The 21720-nt window shown below is 43.6% G+C and overlaps 1 protein-coding gene across 2 annotated transcripts; it reads right to left on the reverse strand.

Annotated features, from left to right (window-relative positions):
* Positions 1-1710: 1710 nt before the first annotated feature.
* On the reverse strand, positions 1711-21236 carry EME2 (essential meiotic structure-specific endonuclease subunit 2). Of its 2 annotated transcripts, XM_082262421.1 has the most exons (9): positions 21124-21235; positions 20415-21067; positions 18601-18737; positions 15814-15906; positions 11501-11613; positions 9768-9870; positions 7547-7662; positions 5269-5458; positions 1711-1988 (listed from the first exon to the last, which is right to left on the reverse strand). In XM_082262421.1, the coding sequence occupies exons 2-9, from the start codon at positions 20995-20997 to the stop codon at positions 1764-1766; spliced, it is 1560 nt and encodes a 519-aa protein (XP_082118547.1). In that variant the 5' UTR covers positions 20998-21067; positions 21124-21235; the 3' UTR covers positions 1711-1763. The 2 variants fall into 2 exon arrangements, with proteins under 2 accessions (XP_082118547.1, XP_082118548.1); XM_082262422.1 differs by lacking the exons at positions 9768-9870; positions 11501-11613 and having other exon boundaries at positions 21124-21236.
* Between the last annotated feature and the right edge of the window lie 484 nt (positions 21237-21720).

Raw genomic sequence — 21720 nt, forward strand, 5'->3', positions numbered from 1 at the left:
CAATGGCTGGGAATTCTGGGAGCGATGACATCACACATAGGTTCCCATGGCCCAACTATTGTCAGTGTTGCCTCCTCTCCCCTGCAGCAGCCGCTTTCTGCCACAGGGAAGCTGGAGCTGCGGGATCATGTGACCTGGCTGGAGCAGACTGAAAAAAAAATGGTAACTATAAAGATCTTTTTTACACACAGGATAGGTAGGAGGAGGGGGTAGGAACATAATGTCCAACTTTAACCACTTCAGCCCCAGAAGGTTTTACCCTCTTAATGACCAGGCCATTTTTTGCGATTCAGCACTGCGTTGCTTTAACTATGAAATTTGCGCGGTCGTGCGACGCTGTACCCAAATTACAATGGATGTCCTTTTTTAACCTCTGCGTTTTTTAGATTTTGCGCTATAAGCAAAGAAAGAGCGACAATTTTGAATAAAAAAAATGTTAAAAATCTAATTTTTTTTATCAGTTTAGGCCAATTTGTATTCTGCTACATATTTTTGGTAAAAAAAAAAAAAACCCCAAAAAGCGAATATTAATTGGTTTGCGCAAAAGTTATAGCATTTACAAACTATGGATTATATTTATGAACTTTTTTTTTTGTTTTTAATAGTAATGGCGGCGATCAGCGATGTTTAGCGGGACTGCGACATTGCGGCGGACAAATCTGACACTAAGGGGTTGATTTACTAAAACTGGAGAGTGCAAAATCTGGTGCAGCTGTGCATGGTGGCCAATCAGCTTCTTACTTCAGGTTGTTCATTTAAGTTTTGACCATAAACCCTGGAAGCTGATTGGTCTCTTTGCAGAGCTGCACTAGATTTTGCACGCTCCAATTTTATTAAATCAACCCCTAAGTGACACTTTTTGGGGACCAGTGACAAAATACAGTAATCAGTGATAAATAATATGCACTGTTACTGTATAAATGACACTGTCAGGAAAGGGGTTAATACTGGGGGGTGATCAAGGGGCTAAGTGTGAGCCTAAATTGTGCTTACTAACTGTGTGGGGGGGGGGGAGGCTCTGTGACAGGCACACAGAGATCGGGGTTTCAGGTGTGCCTGTCTAATCACAGCGGGAGTGCGGCTCCAGCTGTGAATCATGTAGATATACGCGATTATACGCAGCCGAGCCGCCCTGCTGCAGTAAACCTGCGTGGGGCGGTCGGCAAGTGGTTAAGACAAGGTGTAACATGTTATAGTGCATGCACTACTACACTGTTAAGATATCAGACTGGCCTAAATGTCAATGGACATCTGGCCAGTATGATCTAAAGCCCTGGTGCCCAATCTGCGGCCTGAGGGACGCATGTGGCCCTTTGCTATATGATGTGCGGCCTTCGGATCTCTGCTGTCTGTAGTTGAAACACTGATTAGGATAATAACATTGATCTCTATTAGCCTCATGTAGCATGTTCCTAGTTTCATATTGTCTTCTGCAGCATATCCCCCCGCCAAACATTTTCCATACTATCTGACCCTGATTTCCTCTATCAGGTCTGCAGTTGCTGAGAGTCCTCTCAAGCATTTCATACAGTGATCATTATGTGCAACCCTTTGGTGATGTCAGGAGCTGCATTTGACATCCCCCTTAGCTCATAAGTTGACAACCACTGCTCTAAAGTGACTATGGACCTATCTATAGTGTGTGATTCAGCCAGTCATTAAAACACACATGTACATTTTTTTTATTGCACTAATTAGAAACATTTTTTATTATAAATACTTTACTGCCAGATTACAGTAAAAAAAGCACCAGTGATTATGTACTAGGAGTTTAGGTCCAATACCAGCTCTGGATTGGTGGATGTCATGAACAGCCAGATGCGTCGTGACAAATCAGGACCAATGCGCCTGTCTCTAATCTGGTCTTTAGACTGTGCTATATCTTCATCTGGATCATCCATATCATCTGTGGCATCTACAGTACGCGGTACTCTCAGGTTACTGAGGAGAGACAGTCTCTCTTTATCGGTATTACATGCTCCATATGCCTAGAGAGAGAGAGAAAACAGATAGAATATACTTTCTTTGAAGAACATCATCTTTTTACTCTGACTACGGAACAGCTAACCAAACAGATGAAATACAAACATGAGAGCTTATTTACCTGCTAAAGCAGGGGTGTACAACCTGCGGCTGCAGGGGGCTATGTATATTGCCCAATATAAAATTGTAAACTTGTGGCTTTGAACGTAGCCAGTTCACATCAGGAGGGATGCCGCGTTTGGCATAGCACCTGCAGCGGTGGCCAGCAGAGACAAGCAGGGCCCAGGAACATCTGGAAGGATGCCGGGGATGCCGTGTTTGCAAAAACACTAACGGCACATGCAGGGACTCCAGTGAGCTAGCGCCAGCCAAGTGCGTGCCGCATGGTGGGCCAAATCTAGGGAAGCCCCCTGCCCTCAACCCCCCCCTCTAACCCTGACACCATGCCTGGCCCTCTCCTATCCCTGCACCGCACACACTCAGCCTAAACACACAGCACATAGTTGAAATCCAATCATCTGCCTGATTTTTTATCTGCTCATCAGCAATAATTGGGCCCTATTCACATTTTGCGTTTTTGAATTGCGGGCTGAAGCGCTGCGATTCTAAATTGCACTGCAATCATGGTAAAATGCAGCACGTGTGATTGGATACTATTCGTTCTTAATAGCACCTCAAGCGCAATGCAATTTTTGTCACTATTGTCACTTGACAGAATCACGTGGAAAAACACACTGCACAAAGCTTGTCACCCAAAAAGGAGCAGGAGCTTTTTTTGGGCATGCTGCATGCATTTTGATCAGAGTACGATTTGGAACCGTGGGCAGGGTAATGGCGATTCTACCTGCAATTAAAAATCGGAAAATGTGAATGGGGCCTTATTGTTAGTGTATCTTAGTGTATTTTACGTGTGGCCCAAGACAATTCCTCTTCTTCAAATGTGGCCCAGGAAGGTCAAATGGTTGGACACCCCTGTGCTAAAGGAGTTGTATTTCTGTAGATCCTGTCCTAAAATTTACACAGCTCTGTCACACAGCACATCCCTGTCTAGAAGGGGAGGGGACCTGATTCACTTTCACTTACAGGTCTATTTTTTCACCCTGTGTCAGGGCAATGAAAGGAGAGGCAGCACACCGAACTAATGCCTTCCTCACTATGCTCTCTCCTCCAATCTGCATGCTTCTTTTGCACTGTGGCAACACCTGATTGGCTGCTTGTGCTCCCTCCTTTCTGAGCTCTGCTGTACAGGGGAATACAACAGGCTGATACCAAGCAAAACATGGTACTTACATTAAAATTTAAAGTGATTGAAAAGTCTTGTTTTTTTAAATAACAAACATGTTATACTTACCTCCTCTGTGCAGTGAGGTTCTCGGGTCCCCTATGGCTGCTCCTAGCCCCTCCCTCCTGTTGGGTGGCCCCACAACAAGCAACTTGCTATGGGGGCACTCGAGCCGACCTGCAGCTCCCTGTGTCAATGAAGACACAGAGCTGCCGTTCGCCTACCCCCTCCAGATTGGCTAACTGACTTTGATTGACAGCCATGGGAGCCAATGGCACTGCTGCTGTGTCTCAGCCAATCAGGAGGGAGAGTCCCGGATGGCCGAGGGACTCGTTGACATCGCTGGACAGAGATGGGCTCAGGTAAGTATTAGGGGGGTGCTGGGGCAACTAATACACACAGAATGTTTTTTATCTTAAAGCATAGAACGCATTAAGATAAAAAAAACCTTCTGGCTTTACAACTCCTTTAAAGTTATGTTTTAATGAATACAGAACTGCAATAATACATTACTCTATTAAACTAGTATGGTAAAGGTCTATTAAAATACTTAAAGCAGCCCTCAAATTTCCCACTCGCCTGCTCACATTTTGCGAGTGGAAAATGATTGAGGGCAAATGCGGGGCTACCTCGGGAGCCGTTCTGCCAGCGATTTCCCACGGGAAGAGGAAGAGGAAGAGTAAAGCCGGCCTGATCATCACAGAGCAGAGATCGCCCCGCTGTAACAGCTTTCATTTAAATTGCTGGGTGCTCGCCGTCACACACAGTACCGCCTCCTTTGATAGACGGAACACCGGTCCAATGCCAGGACATGTGACGTCCATCATAGGAGCCGACCCAAGAGGCAGGACTGTGTGTGATGTTGAGGGCCCCGCAATTAAAATTAAAGCTGTTACAGACGGGCGATCCCCGCTCTGTGATTATCCGGGCGGCTTTCCTCTTCCTCTCCTCTCTCTTCCCCTGCACTGGTGAGGCTGCATTGGCGTGCAACGGTGAGGCTGCATTGGCAGGCACCGGTGAGGCTGCATTGAAGGGCACTGGTGAGACTGCCTTGAAGGGCACTGGTGAAGCTGCATTGATGGGCACTGGTGAGGCTGCAATAATGGGCACTGATCAGGCTGCACTAAAGGGCACTGATAAAGTTGTTATTAATATTTATTTTTTAACTTCTGCATTCATGCAAAAACATTTATGTGTTATTTTATGAGATAATTTTTTGAGAGCATGTTTGGGGGCAGAATTAGGGGCAGGGCAGGGTGGGGTTGGGTGGGGCAACTGGTGGCAAGTAACCCTTCAGGCCTGGCTAGTAGCTCAGGACTTGAAATTTTGAGCCCTGCTTAAAGCATTTACCTTTTAATATCTTCCAGATCCAACTGAGATCCTCTTATTCTGGGATGCACTAATATGCAAATGCGGTCTTAAAAAGGGAAAGCTGAGGGCTGTCACCCCCCCCCCCTTCCTTCCTGACTCCTGTGCCTCCCTACTGGCCATGGAGCTCACCTGTCGTTGCAGAACAGGAGGAAAGAGGGGCTCTCTGAACGATTCTAGAGTGTTTAAAACCACTTTATACAAACAAATAATGATATTTACATCTAGCTGCTCTCCTTTACATGTGTATATATAAAAATAGATAAGGATGGATAAAGGTATTACTGCCAGTCATTTTCAGAAATGTGCTTGCCTATTGCATGCCTTTTGGAGAAGATCCACTGCTGTCTGTAGTAGTGATCAATGTTCTCTATGGCTATACACTCTTCTGTCCCCCTTTAGACATTATTGGGGAGATTTACTAAAACTAGAGAGTGCAAAATCTGGTGCAGCAGTACATGGCAGCCAATCGGCTTCTAACTTCAGTTTGTTAAATTAAGCTTTGACAATAAATCCCGGAAGCTGCTTGGTTTTTATGCAGGGCTGCACTAGATTTTGCACACTCCAGTTTTAGTAAATCAACTCCCCATATGTGGATTCTGGGCAGAAAGCAACATTTACACAAAGACACTGACCTCCAAAAGGAGTTGTGGAGAAGGATAGGCCTCTGTTATAGCTGCAGCCATTCCTGGACTGACTCTGTTGAGCTGCTGAATCTGTCTCTTCCAGGCCAATGGTAAGCCAGTGAGTGATCCTTTGGGTCCCCAACCTCGCCAGGTACCTGCTGAGGTGCAGAAGGAGTAGCTCTGAGCCTCCCAGTTCAATCTGCAAACACAGAGAGAATGTTGTATACCATGGAACACCATCACAGTGGATATAAAAAGTCTACACACCCCTGTTAAAAGGTCTTTTCATGTGACAACACTGAAGAAATGACACTTTGCTACAATGTAAAGTAGTGAGTGTACAGCTTGTATAACAGTGTAAATTTGCTGTCCCCTCAAAATAACTCAACACACGGCCATCAATGTCTAAACCGTTGGCAACAAAAGTGAGTGCACCCCTAAGTTAAAATGTCCAAATTGGCCCAAAGTGTCAATATTTTGTGTGGCCACCATTATTTTCCATCACTGTCTTAACCCTCTTGGGCATGGAGTTCACCAGAGCTTCACAGGTTGCCACTGGAGTCCTCTTCCACTCCTCCATGACGACATCACAGAGCTGGTGGATACTAGAGACCTTGCGCTCCTCCACCTCCTGTTTGAGGATGCCCCACAGATGCTGAATAAGGTTTAGGTCTATAGCCATGCTTGGCCAGTCCATCACCTTTACCCTCAGCTTCTTTAGCAAGGCAGTGGTCATCTTGGAGGTGTGTTTGGGGTCGTTATCATGTTGGAATACTGCCCTGCAGCCCAGCCTCTAAAGGGAGGGGACCGTTCTCTGCTTCAGTATGTCACAGTACATGTTGTCATTCATGGTTCCCTCAATGAACTGTAGCTCCCCAGTGCCGGCAGCACTCATGCAGCCGCAGACTATGACACTCCCACCACCATGCTTGACTGTAGGCAAGATACACTTGTCTTTGTACTCCTCACCTGGTTGCCACCACACACGCTTGATACCATCTGAAACATATAAGTTTATCTTGGTCTCATCAGACCACAGGACATGGTTCCAGTAATCCATGTCCTTAGTCTGCTTGTCTTCAGCAAACTGTTTGCGGGCTTTCTTGTGCTTCATCTTTAGAAGAGGCTTCCTTCTGGGATTACAGCCATGCAGACCAATTTGATGCAGTGCATGGCGTATGGTCTGAGCACTGACAGGCTGACCCCCCCCCCCCCCCCTTCAACCTCTGCAGCAATGGTGACAGCACTCATACATCTATTTCCCAAAGACAACCTTTGGATATGACGCAGAACATGTGCACTCAACTGCTTTGGTCGACCACGGCGAGGCCTGTTCTGAGTAGAACCTGTCCAGTTAAACCGCTGTATGGTCTTGGCCACCGTGCTGCAGCTCAGTTTCAGGGTCTTGGCGATCTTATTATAGCCTAGGGCCTAGGCCATCTTTATGTAGAGCAAAAATTCTTTTTTTTCAGATCCTCAGAGAGTTCTTTGCAATGAGGTGCCATGTTGAACTTCCAGTGATCAATATGAGAAAATGAGAGTGATAACACCAAATTTAACACACCTGCTCCCCATTCACACCTGAGATCTTGTAACACTAACGAGTCACATGACACTGGGGGGGGGGGGGGTGGAATGGCTAAGTGAGCCCAATTTGGCTTAGGGGTGTACTCACTTTTGTTGCCAGCGGTTTAGACATTAATGCCTGTGGGAGTTATTTTGAGGGGACAGAAAATGTACACTGTTATACAAGCTGTACACTCACTACTTTACATTGTAGCAAAGTGTCATTTCTTCAGTGTTGTCACATGAAAAGATATAATAAAATATTTAAAAACATGTGAGGGGTGTACTCATTTTTGCGAGATACTGTAAGTAAATTGGTGGCGCAATATAGGTACCTGTAATAAGTAATAATAAAAAAACTGTCAAGCGATCAAATGGCTGGTGTCATAACTGATCACATGTACAGCACCATGGCAACTGCAGATCAAACAGAGGCCAAGATGGCAGCTTCCTCAGCTATAAAGGATGGGAGGGTTTCGTTTCTCTTTCAGTGTATGTTATTTCAAGATGTTGCAGTTTGGTTGCTGGTCTACAACTGAACCAGTGTACACAAATTTAAATGTAAATTATTTTTTCTTTATGCCATATGAAAATCTTTAATTTGCTGAAAACAGTAATCCAAATGACCAATTAAAGCAGGGCAATGATTATTAGGCTGTCACTCATAGAACCTTTCACCCACAAGTATTTACATCATCCAGTCACTGGTTTGTGAACTCACCGGAATGGGCGCTGAGCTATACTCTTGGTCACAGCACACACATGTTGCCCCAGTTCTCTCCATGTATCCAAGAATAACACTTCTGTCTCATGGTACAGCTGTAGAAAGACAAGGGCCTATCTCCACAGAAGAGGACAATAGTTATTACAGGAGGTGACAACGCAGCAAAACCTTTATTATAATCTACACAATACTTCTACAAGTAGATTTGACAGCATGTCAGAGTGATATTAAAGATAAAAATCAGGGTTAAAGGCCAACTCCATCTTTTGCACCAAGTTCTATGTTACACTCAAATTTAGGGTGCAGCATGGTACAACATGGGAACCCCAAAATGTTCAAAAAGAACACACCTAAACTGGGGTCACAAATGCACAGAAAGTCTGAGGCTTCTTATTACAGCTCTGAAACCAATCAGAATTAAGGCCGAGCATACCACCTGGCAATGACTCAGTAAGTTTCTACAGAACACAGGAAGGTTAAAGTGATTTGTAAAGTCCTGTTTTCTTTTTCTTTTCTATTAAAATAACAAACATGTTTTACTTACCTGCTCTATGCAGTGGTTTTGCACAGAGCAGCCTAGATCCTTCTCTTATTGGGTCACTGACTGGTGCTCCTGGCCCCTCCGTCCTGTTGAGTGCCCCCACAGCAAACAGTTTGCTATGGGGGCACCCGAGCTGCAGCTCAGTGTATGCATTAAAACACAGAGCTGCGGTTCGGTATCACCCACCCCCCTCTCTCCAGATTGGCTAACTGAGTCTCAGCCAATCAGGAAGGAGAGTCCCGGACAGCCGAGGCACTCCTGGACATCACTGGATAGAGCAGGGGCTCAGGGGAGCTGCTACACACAGAAGAGTTTTTTACCCTAATGCATAGAATGCATTAAGATACAAAAAACCTTCTGCCTTTACAATCAATCACTTTAAATAAAGCTACAAATCTTTAATAAAATCTCTCCTAAACCAATTTGAAAAAGTCTATCATGGCTTCAACATAAAGGACTCATTGCTCGCTGGGTGTTTAGCCCAGGTGCATGAAATTCTGGCATTTTGGTGCGGGCAGAAAGCACAGGTGCACCATCCAGCTCAGCTGCTGGCAGTCTGTAAAACTCTTTGAGAGGCTAAAAGCTGCTGCGGCTAGATGGTGCACTGAGTGATACTAACATTTAGGGCAGAATGTGCTCAGGGATGAATGCCCAGAATTCAAGCAATGTGCGCTCCGAGCATTCATCCATGGTCACATACTGCCCTAAACATTAGTACTACCTGGTGCACAGTCCAGTTTCATCCAACTGCAGCAGCTTTCAGCCTCTAGTAATTTTACAGGCTGCCGGCCGCAAAGCTGGATGGTGCACCTGTGCCTTCTGCCCCCGCACTAAAACGCTGGAAAGTCATGCACTGGGGCGAAATGTCTAGTGTGCATGGGACCTGAGAGGACTAGAAGAGGCCAACTTAAAGTGGAACTAAATGGTAAATATAAAAATTGTGAAAAGGCAGGCTTTTTATTAAAAAATAAACATGCAATATCTCTCTTACTTGCCTATTCACAATCCTCTGCAGAATGTACACTAAGTTGCCCATGCATGGGAGTGACATCATCACACGCATGCACGGGAGTGACATCATCACACGCATGCACGGGAGTGACATCATCACACGCCAGCCAATCAAAATGGAAACAGACCAGAGCCCCCGAAGAACCCAGGGAAAAGATGCCTTCGCTGGCGAGGGACCTTGCAGGCGTCGTTGGAACTAAGGTGGCACATGTGCCTTTAGTTCCGCTTTAAGACAAAAATGCATTCCTAAAGCACAGACTAAACCTTTAGGACACAATACAGCAAAGTAAAGCTTTATGCAGCAAAACAAAATTAATCTTAGGCTCTTGCTTAAGCCTCGGTTCATAGAGCTGCGACCCCATTGTTGTGCAATTTCCAGTGTGACTCATGTAAATTAGAGTCTAAGGGACTCAAGTCGCATCGAAGTCGCATCAGACTAGTGATTTAAAAGTCCCTGTAACTTGAGTCGCATTTATTGGAAGGGCTGCCAATGAAATGAATGTGTTTTCACTTGTCATGCGACTGTGAACCAGCACTTAACCAAAAAATGACATTCAAAATGTAGTTTCAATTTTTTTTCACTGGATAAAAAACTAATCCTAGAAGATGATGTATGAAGAAATCTTGAAATGAAGACTGAAATTTATATGTAGATTAGCCACCAACCTCATCTATATGTTGCCTGGTCACATGGCTTTCTGGCTGTTCATCATAGCAAAGGCTTGGCTCCAGAGAGTGCCTCTCCATCCTACGTGACAGTTTTTGATATCTGGTTGCCAAGAAAACATTTACTGTAAAAGCTCAGTCAGTTCACTTATACCACATCAATGTTTTCCATCTCTAAGCATAAAAAAAAGAAACTGCCTCTTTGGTAAATTAGCTTTTGGAACCAAAAGTCTGACATTGTTAGTGTTAGGCTTTTGCCCAAAAACATAAATTGATGTGAACCCATGGCCACTACCTTAGCAGAAAAACATACAGTCTGCGCTGGCAGCAGGGTGGTGATGCCACTGCAATTGTTGTCCAATGTTTACTTTCTGCAGCCCCATAATAGAAGATCTGGACCTCCATATGGACCTGGGACTTGGGGTAAATAATTCCAGAACCTGTCCATTGCACCCACGATGCACTGATTACACTTGCAATGCTCTGCAGGCCTGAATGCATACATTTATTAAATATACATTTTTTATTTTATTGTAGTGGGCACAATATTACAATTTTTCAAAAGGGAGCCATTACTTTAATACTCCCCCCCCCCTGCACAAAACCTTAACTCTCTAAACTATTGTCTTAAATTTTAACCTCACCTTCAACATTTAAAGTGGTTGTGAACCTCAGGACATGAACTATGAACAAAGCATATCCCTCTATAATGTGCATTTGTTAAGAGCACTAAATGTAATTTCTGTCTGCTGCTTCGTTCCTCTGCCATCAACATGAATTACTTCTGACAAGTTTTTCTGACTCCGAGATGAAAAAAAGGTGACAGGGGAGGGAGCTCCAGCAGATTGAATGCCTCAGCTCTGTTCCTGAGTGCTGTGTGAAAGGGGAGGGGGTGTCCCTTTCCCCCAATCAGCTCCCAGTGTTCTTCTGTCTGAGCTCTGCAGAGTGTAACTTCAGCTATCTGCCCACTTTTTCTGACAGATCAGACAAGTTTTTACATTTCTCAACTTTGAAGGGATGTAGAGAAGAGCAGACTGCAGATAAACAGGTACAACGTATATAGGAAGCTTTGTTTCATCTCTGTGTATCACCTGAGGCCAGTCACTTCTTTGGGTATATGTATATTTAAAAACCACTTAAACCTTAAACCTCAACCCGTAAGCCAGACTTCCATCTCAAAGTAGAAGTCCACCCTAACACTAAAATCACTACATCTACAGGTATCCACGATCTAACACTAACCCTTTATAACCCTGTAAAGAAGAAATCAGTAAACATACCTTTTCTGAAGCCCCTCGGTCTGGTCCCATGCTGAGCTTTCAGCGGCGGCTTCGCTGTGGAGGCGGGTGCAGAGAAGACATTGGAACCCCTATAGTAAGTCTATAGGTGACGTCACTTCCCATTCATTTCACAGCTGTTGTTGGCTGTTTCCTCTGCAGAGCTTCCACCGGTGGAGACTGGATCAGATCGACTTCAAAAAAGGTATGTATATCGATTTCTTTTTTACAGGGCTAGATAGGTTAGTGTTAGATCGTGGATGTCTATAGATGTAGCGATTTTAGCGTTGGGGTGGACTTACCCTTTAAAGTCAGGCTGACTATTAAAAACTGTTGCTTTGAATAGAAAGTTTTTTGAGCAAAAATAAATAAATGTAACTTGAATCAGACTGATGGTATTATTTCAAAAGCAAAATGTCTCCTTTAATGAAAGCTGCAGTCTGTATTCCGATTTACCTTCTATAATCACGTAGCCCCAAAACAGCCAAGGTGATCGTCTTTCCAGAACATTTTCTGTCTATTTCAAACACAGAGGCTGGAGTCTCAAAAGTCCTGGAGTTTTCAGGAGCCTGGAATGGACAGAGATCAGCTACTTTACTTTGCAACGGTGCTATAAACCTTTTCACTGCTGGGCCCCGAGCTCTGTTTTTTCACCTCTCATAGCCAGACAACTTTAGCTATTTTTTTCACTTTTTTGTTATTTCTCACTAATTTTCTTTTACCCCCTACCCCGTACAATATATTTTCTGAAAGCACTGGATCAGTAAAATTAAACAATTGTTCTCTTGATTTTGCATGTCCCATGATAGTTGAAAAATGTATAGCAAAACAGTATTTTACTTACACATAAAAGACTGAAACAAAGTATGCCTGTAAACTTTAAGAATTTATTTTATAAAAAGTTACTGCATATCTGTGATGGGAGTCAAATTGGTTGAGGGGCCCATGGAACCCAGCTTACCTTCGAGAGGTTGAGAAATCCCTCTCTCAGCTCCCTGTGTAAGTCACCCTGTGTCTATTAGTGGCACAGGGTACCAAGAAAATGATGGACAGCTACTTAATGGACACTAGGAATATGGTTTGGATTACTTCAAATGTGACAGTAATATTTATCAACCATATCTCTCAAGAAATATATGAAGACTATTCCTGGTCTGTTTCATTCTGAACATGTTCATTGAAAGAGCTGGTCACATTGGCCTCTGTTCCATGTTCTTCAATGTAAGAGACGGACAGTCTGTTACTGGTGGTCTCCTGCTATTGTCTGTGTATTGATGTGTTATGAGTTTTCTGCTAAGTATATCTGTCCCGTTGTTAATGGTTAATTAACTCACCTATTGTTTCTGTCCAGATGGCTAGGTAAATAGCTCAAGTTAATTATGTTTCTGTATACAATTTCCTCTGCATATGATAATGTAATCAGGCACCTGACCTGTGTGTGGTATATATTGTGTGTGAGTCTGTTCAATAAATGTTCCAGATCTATACCACTATTCTCGGCTAGTTTTGTATGGGGGCACTGTATCTATGTTCAAGACTGAAGGAAGCGGTAGTCTGACGGAAGCACACAAGCGCATTGTGGAGTCGCGATTCCGTTACAATATCCAATAACAAAAACACTCCGAGAACATTAGAACTGTGGTAACGCGTGTTACATGCATTGCTGCAATGTGGTGCTATTCATTCTAAATGTCCACCCAGTGCAACTTGCTGAAGCATGTCTGGACAAAGTAATGGTTTCTGTAAAAAGGCTTTCTTCAAATCACGGTTACTAATATTTCCCAGGGAACTCTGCTGCTCCTTCCTCCATCACAGCCACCATCAAAATACCCAATGTCTGCTGATGTCTGTGCCTTGCGGGAGTGGTGGCAGTACTTGGGCCTAGTAATTGGCTGCTAGAGCTGAGCATAATCAAAAGGATATGAGAGAAGATCACATGTTCCCATATATTCGAAAGCAGCAGGTATGTTGTGCTGGCTAAACTAGAGGCAGGAGTGGCAAGGGATCAGTGGAGAGGTAAGTATCGGTTGGTTGACAGAAGGAGGGGTTGTTTTTCACAGAGGAAAATTGCCAATGGTGCTCAGTCTGTTCAGGAACTTCCAAAAAAACAACGTGCCAATGGTGTCACTAACCCTAAAAGGGGCTATATCAACCAAACTAATAATACTATGTAACAGTTAAAGCGGTTGTAAACCCTGTAAAAAAAATAAATAAAAAAAAAAAAACCTGCAAGACAAAGGCATAATGAGCTAGTATGCATCGCATACTAGCCCATTATGTTTAACTTACCTTAGAAGGAAGCCCCCTCACGGACCCCCGGACATCGATGCGGGCGCTGCCATGATCCCTCGTCGTCTCTTCCGGGTTCGGCGGCTCCGGCGCGCTGATTGGCCGGAAGAGACGGCTCCAGCGCGCTGATTGGCCGGAGCCGCGATGACGTCACTCCCGCGCATGCGCGCGGGAGTGATTTTTCCGGCAAGCTCCCGGCAACTTAATTGAAGGTCCCCCCGGACCTTCAGAGCGCATGCGCCGCTCGCTCGAGCGGCTGCATGCACTGTAAATATCTCCTAAACCGTGCCGGTTTAGGAGATATTATTTGTACCTACAGGTAAGCCTTATTATAGGCTTACCTGTAGGTAAAAGTGTAAAAAAGCGGGATACAACCGCTTTAATAGTGGGTTAGCAACCATACAGCTCATAACTCAGGTTTCTCTTTATAAGGAAAAAGAGATCTGGTTCAGAATGAAATACGTGAAAAATAAAGGAATGAGAAAAGACTGTAAATTGGGAATGTGTTCAACAAATAAATACTTGAATAAAAAATCGAATTAATAAATGCAGCATGTTGGACATAGGTGAAAGGGGCATTACTGCTTCCTATCAGCATTATGTTAAATTAAGCCCCTGATGGCCTATGCATACTTATGCATCAAGGAACAAAAATCAGCACATGCCTCCAAGTGTGGTGGGGTGACATTCATTGTGAATTGCATCCCAACGCAGTATATCAAAGTGTGCAGTGCAGCCATCATGCAGAATATCACAATGTACATGCTGTGCACTATGACCTGATGAAAGAAAACAAAAAAAATAAATAAAATTGTGTGTGTTTTTGGGTGCATTGGCAGCCAATTCAAAATAAATGGGCTGCCGTAATGTAATGCATATTAGCAAACAACACAACAGATACAGAGCTTTGAAAAAGTATTCATACCCTTTGAAATTTTCAATATTTTGTCATTTTACAACCAAAAACGTAATGTATGTTATTGGGATTTTATGTGATAGACCAACACACAAGTGGCACATAATTGTGAAGTGGTAGGAAAATGATAAATGGTTTTCAAATTTTTTACAAATAAATATGTGAAAAGTGTGGCGTGCATTTGTATTCAGTCCCCCAGAGTCATTACTTTGTAGAATAGCAAAATAAAGACAACTATACTATAATATGCACAACATATTTAAACATGTCAAACAGTAAACAGCCATCAAACTGTATAAAGCGCCACTGGCTCTGGCTCCAGCATGAGCGATGATGTCAGCACAAGCTCCGACCCAACGCGTTTTCTGAAAGGACATTCTCGTGAGGTTCGGCCATTGAGGCCAAGTTTTTACTGACTGCGTGCACTGGATCCAGAACCAGCGCGCTATATACTGTTTGACACACTCGCATGTGGAGAGATTGTGGCTAGATACACAGTTATTTCACTAATAAAGCAAGCAGTTTAATACTATGGGAGGCTGTTATTTGTTTCCTTTGCCGGAATAACATCTATGGAGCAAACAAAATGATCCAATCGAGTATCCCTGTTGGTGTGCTCTGTGTTTCCCCTATTTCTATATGCATTGACTGCAGCAGTGTCCATTTATTTATTCATGCTTTGGATATATGAATGTTTATTTTTATTTAATTTGAAGTCCTAAAGGTACAGCGCATCAACATTGCACAATAGGTTTAATGTTGCTAATGTGCACGTTTTCACAGGTACCAAAATGCAGGGTGACAAAAATTTTGGAAAAGGGTCAGGGACTCTTCTTTCCCCCCTTTCTCACGTGTAGGGCAGCCCACTGACATGAATGAACTGTCCTACTTGTAACTCACAGGAACTTTATGAAAATGGTGTGAATTGAGTGTTCAAGTGGTTTTAAAGGCTGATGGCATTCTTTACATGGAGGTAAAAAAACCTTCTCTGTGTGCTGCTCCCCCCACAGGCCCCCTAATACTCACCTGAGGCTCCTCTCAATTCAGCGATGTACACGAGAAGCTCAGCTGTCCCAGGACTCCCTCTCCTCACTGGCTGAGACCAGTGAGAGCCATTGGTTCCCACTGCTGTCAGTCAATCACAGCCAGTGAGCCAATGAGGAGAATGCTGGGGGAGGGGGCTCAGTAGCAAGCACCCACCAGTGTCTCCATAGCAAGCAATTTGCTATGGAGGGCACCAGTCAAGGGGTGGGAGCCAGGAGCGCCAGTGGGGGACCCAAGAAGACGAGGTTCAGGGCTGCTCGGTGCAAACCCACTGCACAGAGCAGGTAAATATGACATGCTTGTTATTTAAAAAAAAAAAAGCCCAATCTTTAACACCACTTTAAGCAAAAAAGAAGTGACACAATCTACGATACATATTGCAAACCTTTCTTACAACTATTAAAAATGATCTCAGCAAATGTAATCATTGTACAAAGTTATTATAGCAAATGTAAATTAAACTATATGCCCCATAGATCCCTTTAGCCATGTGCGCAAATCTTCACTTTCCCCATTTTACCTGAATGAAATAGAAGACACTCTTAAGGAATTCTCTGTGCTCCACCAGTATCAGCATTTGGTCTTCTTCCCCTTTACACAGTTCCAGACCTTCCTGGAATATAAAAGAACAGAGAATGGAACATCCATAATTCTTTTTGTGATATATAGCAATGTTTAAACTGACCAGGTTACTAGTGAAACACTTTTGATTTGGGTTTTACCAATTTAAAAAGTCAGTCAAAACCCAAAAGTACAATTTCAGATACGGATGGAGATCGGTTTCAGACAGTGGTTTCTTCTATCCATAGCAAGAAGTCTACAATTTTGGGTTCTGAGCCCACTTTGGAGTTTCACTTCTCCTATGACTACAGGGGTGACCCTGCTCATCTTGTTGCATTTTCTGTCTAAGGCTAGATTCACATTAATGTGTGTCGGAAAAGAGCGCAAATCGTGTGCTTTTCTGACATGCAGAAAATCACACTGTCATTTTGTATATGTGTGGTCGTACCATTAATTGTTAATGGCACCCCATGAATTTGCAAAGGCAAGCATTTTTGCGCATGCCAAACAGCATGGTGCCGAAGCACCATGTAGGTTGGTGCAGCACATTTTCAGAAAAGAGTCAGGGACTTCTTTTCTGCGTTTATCCCGAGTAGCGCAGTCCAATAAAATGAATGGCTGCAAAACACGCAAGGCACTGAAAGGGACCCACGCTTGATTGCACCTATAGGTGCAGAGATAGGAAGAGAGGGCAGGCCTCATAACTGGTGAGACAGCTGTGCCAGAGACAAACAGAGACCCTTAGATAAGTGTTTCTTAACTTATGGGTAAAGACCCAAATGTGTTTGGAGTGGGTCACCACTTGACTTTATGTCTTAGAGGAAATGAACAGATCAGTGGCAAGTGATGGCACACTGACTTTGAGTGACAGAACAGACAGGTATTGGCAACTCCTTAGTAATGATACAATATAAAATATAATTTTTTTTAACAAAACACCAACAGCATAGAACGCAAACCCAAAGAAGTTTTAACTGCACAGCAAAAAGCTAAAAATAATGTTTCGGCCAAAGGAGAGTAAGGTTTCATACAGAATCAAATTGAAAGACAGCAGCTGTGGGTAGCTGGCCATCAGTCTTAATCTTTGCAGTAGTTCTGCACTCCTTACCCCACTTCCTGTTCGCATGATATATTACGAATATACTGCTACTGCAATTGCTGTTTGTGTTTTTTTGTATGACTTTGCTGTCATTTTGGTTCATTTGCGGTCTTCTTTGGTTCCAGTATGATAACAATTTACTTATTGAGGCCCGCAAATTAAAAAGTTTAAGAACCCCAGGGATCCAGTGATGTTCTCATCCGAGCTGATTCTTCTATGGGTTTTAGGTTCAGGCGCTGACACCTTAACTAGGGGGAAACTGGCAGTGAAGCATTGCAGCTTCACAGTTGGCTTCTCACTGCGTATGCACAAACCGTGCTGCACTTTGTGAAGTGGCTAAGGAGGGGGCAAACAAGTGCAAATTTAATTTTTGGGGGAGGTTCCTGTAACAGATCCCCAATACTTGGACCAAGTATTTCTGTCTTAGGTCTCCAGAATCTCACGTTGTGCAGTGACCTGGCCCCTCAATCCCCCCCAAACATCAGCCGAAGCTCGATGAAGGGTAAAACAAATGACACTTTATTCACCAACTCAACTTCCAATATATATCCAGTTTTAGGAGCTTGATTACATCATGCAAGTGTATTGTATACAGAACATAATTAACATACCTGGCCATCTGGACAGACACAGGTTAATGACATTGCAACATTATCATAATTAATTCAACAAACAACTAGCCCAAAACATAGCCGAATACACATTTCTAGAAGCTTGTACACACCTCACCTCTAAACAGATGAAAGCAGAAGACATAGGCTCCCAGACTGCACGTCTCCACCTTCAACACACCTTATAACTGTCAATACACATCCCCACAGTAGACGTCATTAGCATCTCTTTAGACCTCAATGTGTTGAGAAGTCCTCTGCTGCAACAGGCAGCTTTAGGCCTGTAACATTGATCCAAGTCTGAGTCTGTATCTTGGGGTGACATGGATTTGAGTACAAAGCAACACTACTCCCCTATAGTCCTCCAGCATATAACCCCACACAGAGGTGCACTCCCCTACAAGCCAGGGCCCGTAGTCCATGGGCAGGAAGCTGGCCTCCACACTCCTCCAGTAGCCCGTGGCAAACGTTCCAGCAAATGGGCGTTCGTCACAGTTCCACTTTAACTTTCCAATATGTAGGAAAGAAGTCAGTATTGAATGGGCAGTTTTTTTTTTTTTTTAAAGAGGAAGAATTCCAGACTGAAAGAATAGAATAAAAAAAAAAACCCTTTAATATCAGGTTGGAAACTGAAAGTTAAAGTACCTATATATGCTAACCAATGACAGATGTGTCATTTAAGCTTTAATATAATAAAATACATTTTATATGCCATTCCAGGATTTATAAATCTAGAAATAAGTCCTCCTGATCCTGTCATGAAGGGTCTTGTTCAGACACTTTTGGTTACTCTACATTCACGGGGGCAATTAGGGGCATACAACAGATTCATGTGGCAAGAATCAGCAGGTTCTTGTGGCTGTGAACACAGGTGTATGTAAACAGCTCTGGCCAGAAAGGCTGTACAAAGCAACGACAGGCGTCGCGGCAGTTTGCATATATCCTCATATGCAGCAGTTGTCTGTCTGTAGTAAGGGAGAGATGCCAACACTAATACAAATAAGCGTTGTCTGTTCCAATCACACTAAAAACTTACTACACATGTCCAGTCAATAGGCATCTCTCTTCTCCAGGTAATGCTCCATGGCACAGAGTGTGGCTCTAAGGAGTAAGCATACCCAGATGATCTTAAGGCTTCCAGCATATCTTCTGACCCTGCATCTTGGAGAAGACCTGCGCAATAAGGATAAGGGATTAATCAACAAAGCAATTTAGACATATGTGTTTTGCAATGATGCTAGAACCTGATCTGTAATGCAAGCATGCACTAAAGAACAATTTATAATGTGTCCCATTGGTTTATAAACTCTACATCAGGGTTGTCAAACTCAATTTAATCGCGGGCCGCATCAGCATTAGGATTGCTCTCAAAAGGGCCGGTTGTATCTGTAAGACTAGCTGTCAAGAGCATCCCCTACCCTTACAGAAGACGTCAAGAACCTCTCTACCATCAAAAGTTGATTCCCCTACCCTCCCTTACATCACAGTGCACCTTCTTTACCTTGTGGTGGTGCTGCTGGGAAGAAGCTGGAGGCATTGCTGGAAAGCAGAAAGTATAAGGTCTGGAAGAGGACTGGAGCTCTCCTGCAGCTACAGGAGAGGTGCGAGGGCCACATAAAATGGCCTGGAGGGCCGGATTCGGCCCACGGGCCTTGTGTTTGACACCTGTGCTCTACATGCAAGAACACAGAGGTCTATCCTACAAGCTACAGGATTTGGGTCCTTCCAAGAGCTGCTGTGATACTAAAAGCTGATCTGAAAGGGTAGCGTGCACCAAAGGACAGTTTATATAGTGCCAGTTCTCAATGCGTCTCTTTTGTTTGTAAAGCTATAATGTAATAAAAATTGAGGTCTATCCCACCAGCTACCAAAATTTGGTCCTGCTGGGAGCTGCTATTATACCAGAAGCTTATCTGAAATGGTAGCATGCATCAAAGGACAGTTTATAGTGCCAGTTCCCAATGTCTCCCATTTGTTTGTAAACTCTACATGTAAGAACGTGAGGCCTATCCAACCAAATGCCAGATTCTGGTCCTGCCAAAAGCTGCAATCATGCTAAAAAAATCTAGCCGAAATACCAAAGGATAATATACAAGGGGTCTTCAAAAAGTTTCCGCACTTTCATATATATAACTTAGTTTAAAAAAATTTAAAAAAATGCAGAAACGTTTTGAAGAATCCTCATACATAGTGGCAATTCTCAATATGTCTCATTTGTAAACCCTACATGTGAGAACATAGAGGTTCATTCCACCAGCTACCAGATTTTGGTCATGTAAAGAGCTGTAAAGGTAGCATGCACCAAAGGACAATTGATATAGTGCCAATTGTTAATGTGTTCCGCTTATGCCTCCTACACACACACCGATTGTTGGCCGACCGATCGGCCGTCTTTTGTCCAGTGTTGTTGTGTTGGTTGAAATGTGCTCTAGACTGCACACAAATTTTATCGGCCAACAAAAACCAACTTCAGAAGTAATGTCATGTTCTGGTTTACTTTTCGCGTGTTTTTTCTTCTGTGAGCATGCCCAGTCTTGCTCATCACATTTTTGTCTGCCGAAATCTGTACTGACTGATGAACAATCGGCCGTTCTGTTCACGGCCAACAAAAATTTTATAGCATGCACACCAGATTTTGTTCGGCCGAAAAGTCGCAGTCGGTTGTCAGAAGCATCATACTAACAAGCCGACAATCGGCCGATCGGACGTTGGCCGAAAATTCACGGCCAACAATCGTTGCGTGTGTACGAGGCTTTACCAACAAACTGATTCTGGTCATTTTATGAGCAGCCATTGGCCAAAATCTGTTTTTAGAAACTGAGGAAAAATAAGTGTAGGAAATTTTCCTACCTGCATCCACCTGAACAACCATATATTTTCCACATTGATCTGGTCTCAGGAGTTTCAGAGCCTGTGCAGATTCTTTCCTTTTCTCTCGTTCCTCCTTTTCCAGATTCTTGATCTTCTCTTTCTCCTGACGCTTTCGTTCTTTCTCCCTCTTCCTCTCCTCAGCCTGTGCTCTGTCAGCCTCCAGCTCCTCAGGACTCTTCTTCCTTCTTGTCTTTTTCACTGGACTAGGTGTGGTGGACTTAGGAAGAGGTAGTGATAAAGCTGATATAGTTGGAGAATGATGGACGTCCCTCTGCTCCTTCTGAAGGCCAGAAGGTTCTGAACTTCCAGCTCCAGTCCAGCCAAGTTCCCCACCATATACACCAAGGTCTACTTGTTGACCTCCTATAAGCTCCTTAGGTTCTGCCTTAACAAACGGACTGTCCAATGCATCTTCTGACACTTTCATTCCTGCCTCTGCTCCCTTGATGCCTCCTTTTGGAATACAGTCTGGCTCTTCCTCTTCTGAATCTGATATTTCCCATGTTTTGGCCCTTTTCCTGGGGGAACTGGTGACTGTGACTTTCACTGGCACCCGCTGCATATTGGAAGAGCATATAAACCCAAAAATAAAATAAAAGGTAAAACCTGTGGACTTAGCCTCCCATGGTGTCCTTTAATTGCGGTTGTTGTACCTGGTGATCCTGCCAGTAAGCACCTGTAGATGTACTTCCTCCAAGATGGTGACAACGTTTACTCATAACTCAGCATTTATGCAGGATAGCGTTGTCACCCTCACAATACGACACACATCGTACCCAAGACCCGTCCACACCACTTCAACTACTAGTAAAGCGTGTCCTTTAATTGCGGTTGTTGTACCTGGTGATCCTGCCAGTAAGCACCTGTAGATGTACTTCCTCCAAGTTGGTGACAACGTTTACGCATAACTTAGCATTTATGCAGGATAGCGTTGTCACCCTCACAATACGACACACACCGTGCCCGAGACCCGTCCACACCACTTCAACTACTAGTGAAGCAACCACTACCAATAAGAGCCCCGGTGGATCCCGATTCTTCTAGGAAGTAGGGGTACATAGAGGAAAAAGATCTCCTGAGACTTGCAAAGTACTGGATGTTTCCTATTATAAAGTAAGTTTACTAAGCAACTTAAAAGAAACAAAGGACATCCCTCTTCTTTTACAACAGATTACCACTCGCTCTCTTATTTAATTATAGGGCTTACTTATACTTTAAGACATTATATTAATATACACAAAATCCAGCATAATGGAAACAATGGCATACACCTAGGGATGGGGAA

This window comes from Pelophylax lessonae (assembly GCF_965119305.1).
Source record: "Pelophylax lessonae genome assembly, chromosome: 6".
NCBI classification, from domain to species: Eukaryota; Metazoa; Chordata; class Amphibia; order Anura; family Ranidae; genus Pelophylax; species Pelophylax lessonae.

What these genes read in the sequence shown, in the direction of transcription:
- EME2 (XM_082262421.1), bottom strand. Translation starts at nt 20,997, where the DNA reads ATGCAGCGGGTGCCAGTGAAAGTCACAGTCACCAGTTCCCCCAGGAAA. An exon ending in ATAGCTCAGCGCCCATTCCG is followed by an intron (nt 5,459 to 7,546) that starts GTGAGTTCACAA and finishes CTGTGTTTGCAG; the next exon opens with ATTGAACTGGGAGGCTCAGA. An exon ending in CTCCACAACTCCTTTTGGAG is followed by an intron (nt 1,989 to 5,268) that starts GTCAGTGTCTTT and finishes CTCTCTCTCTAG; the next exon opens with GCATATGGAGCATGTAATAC.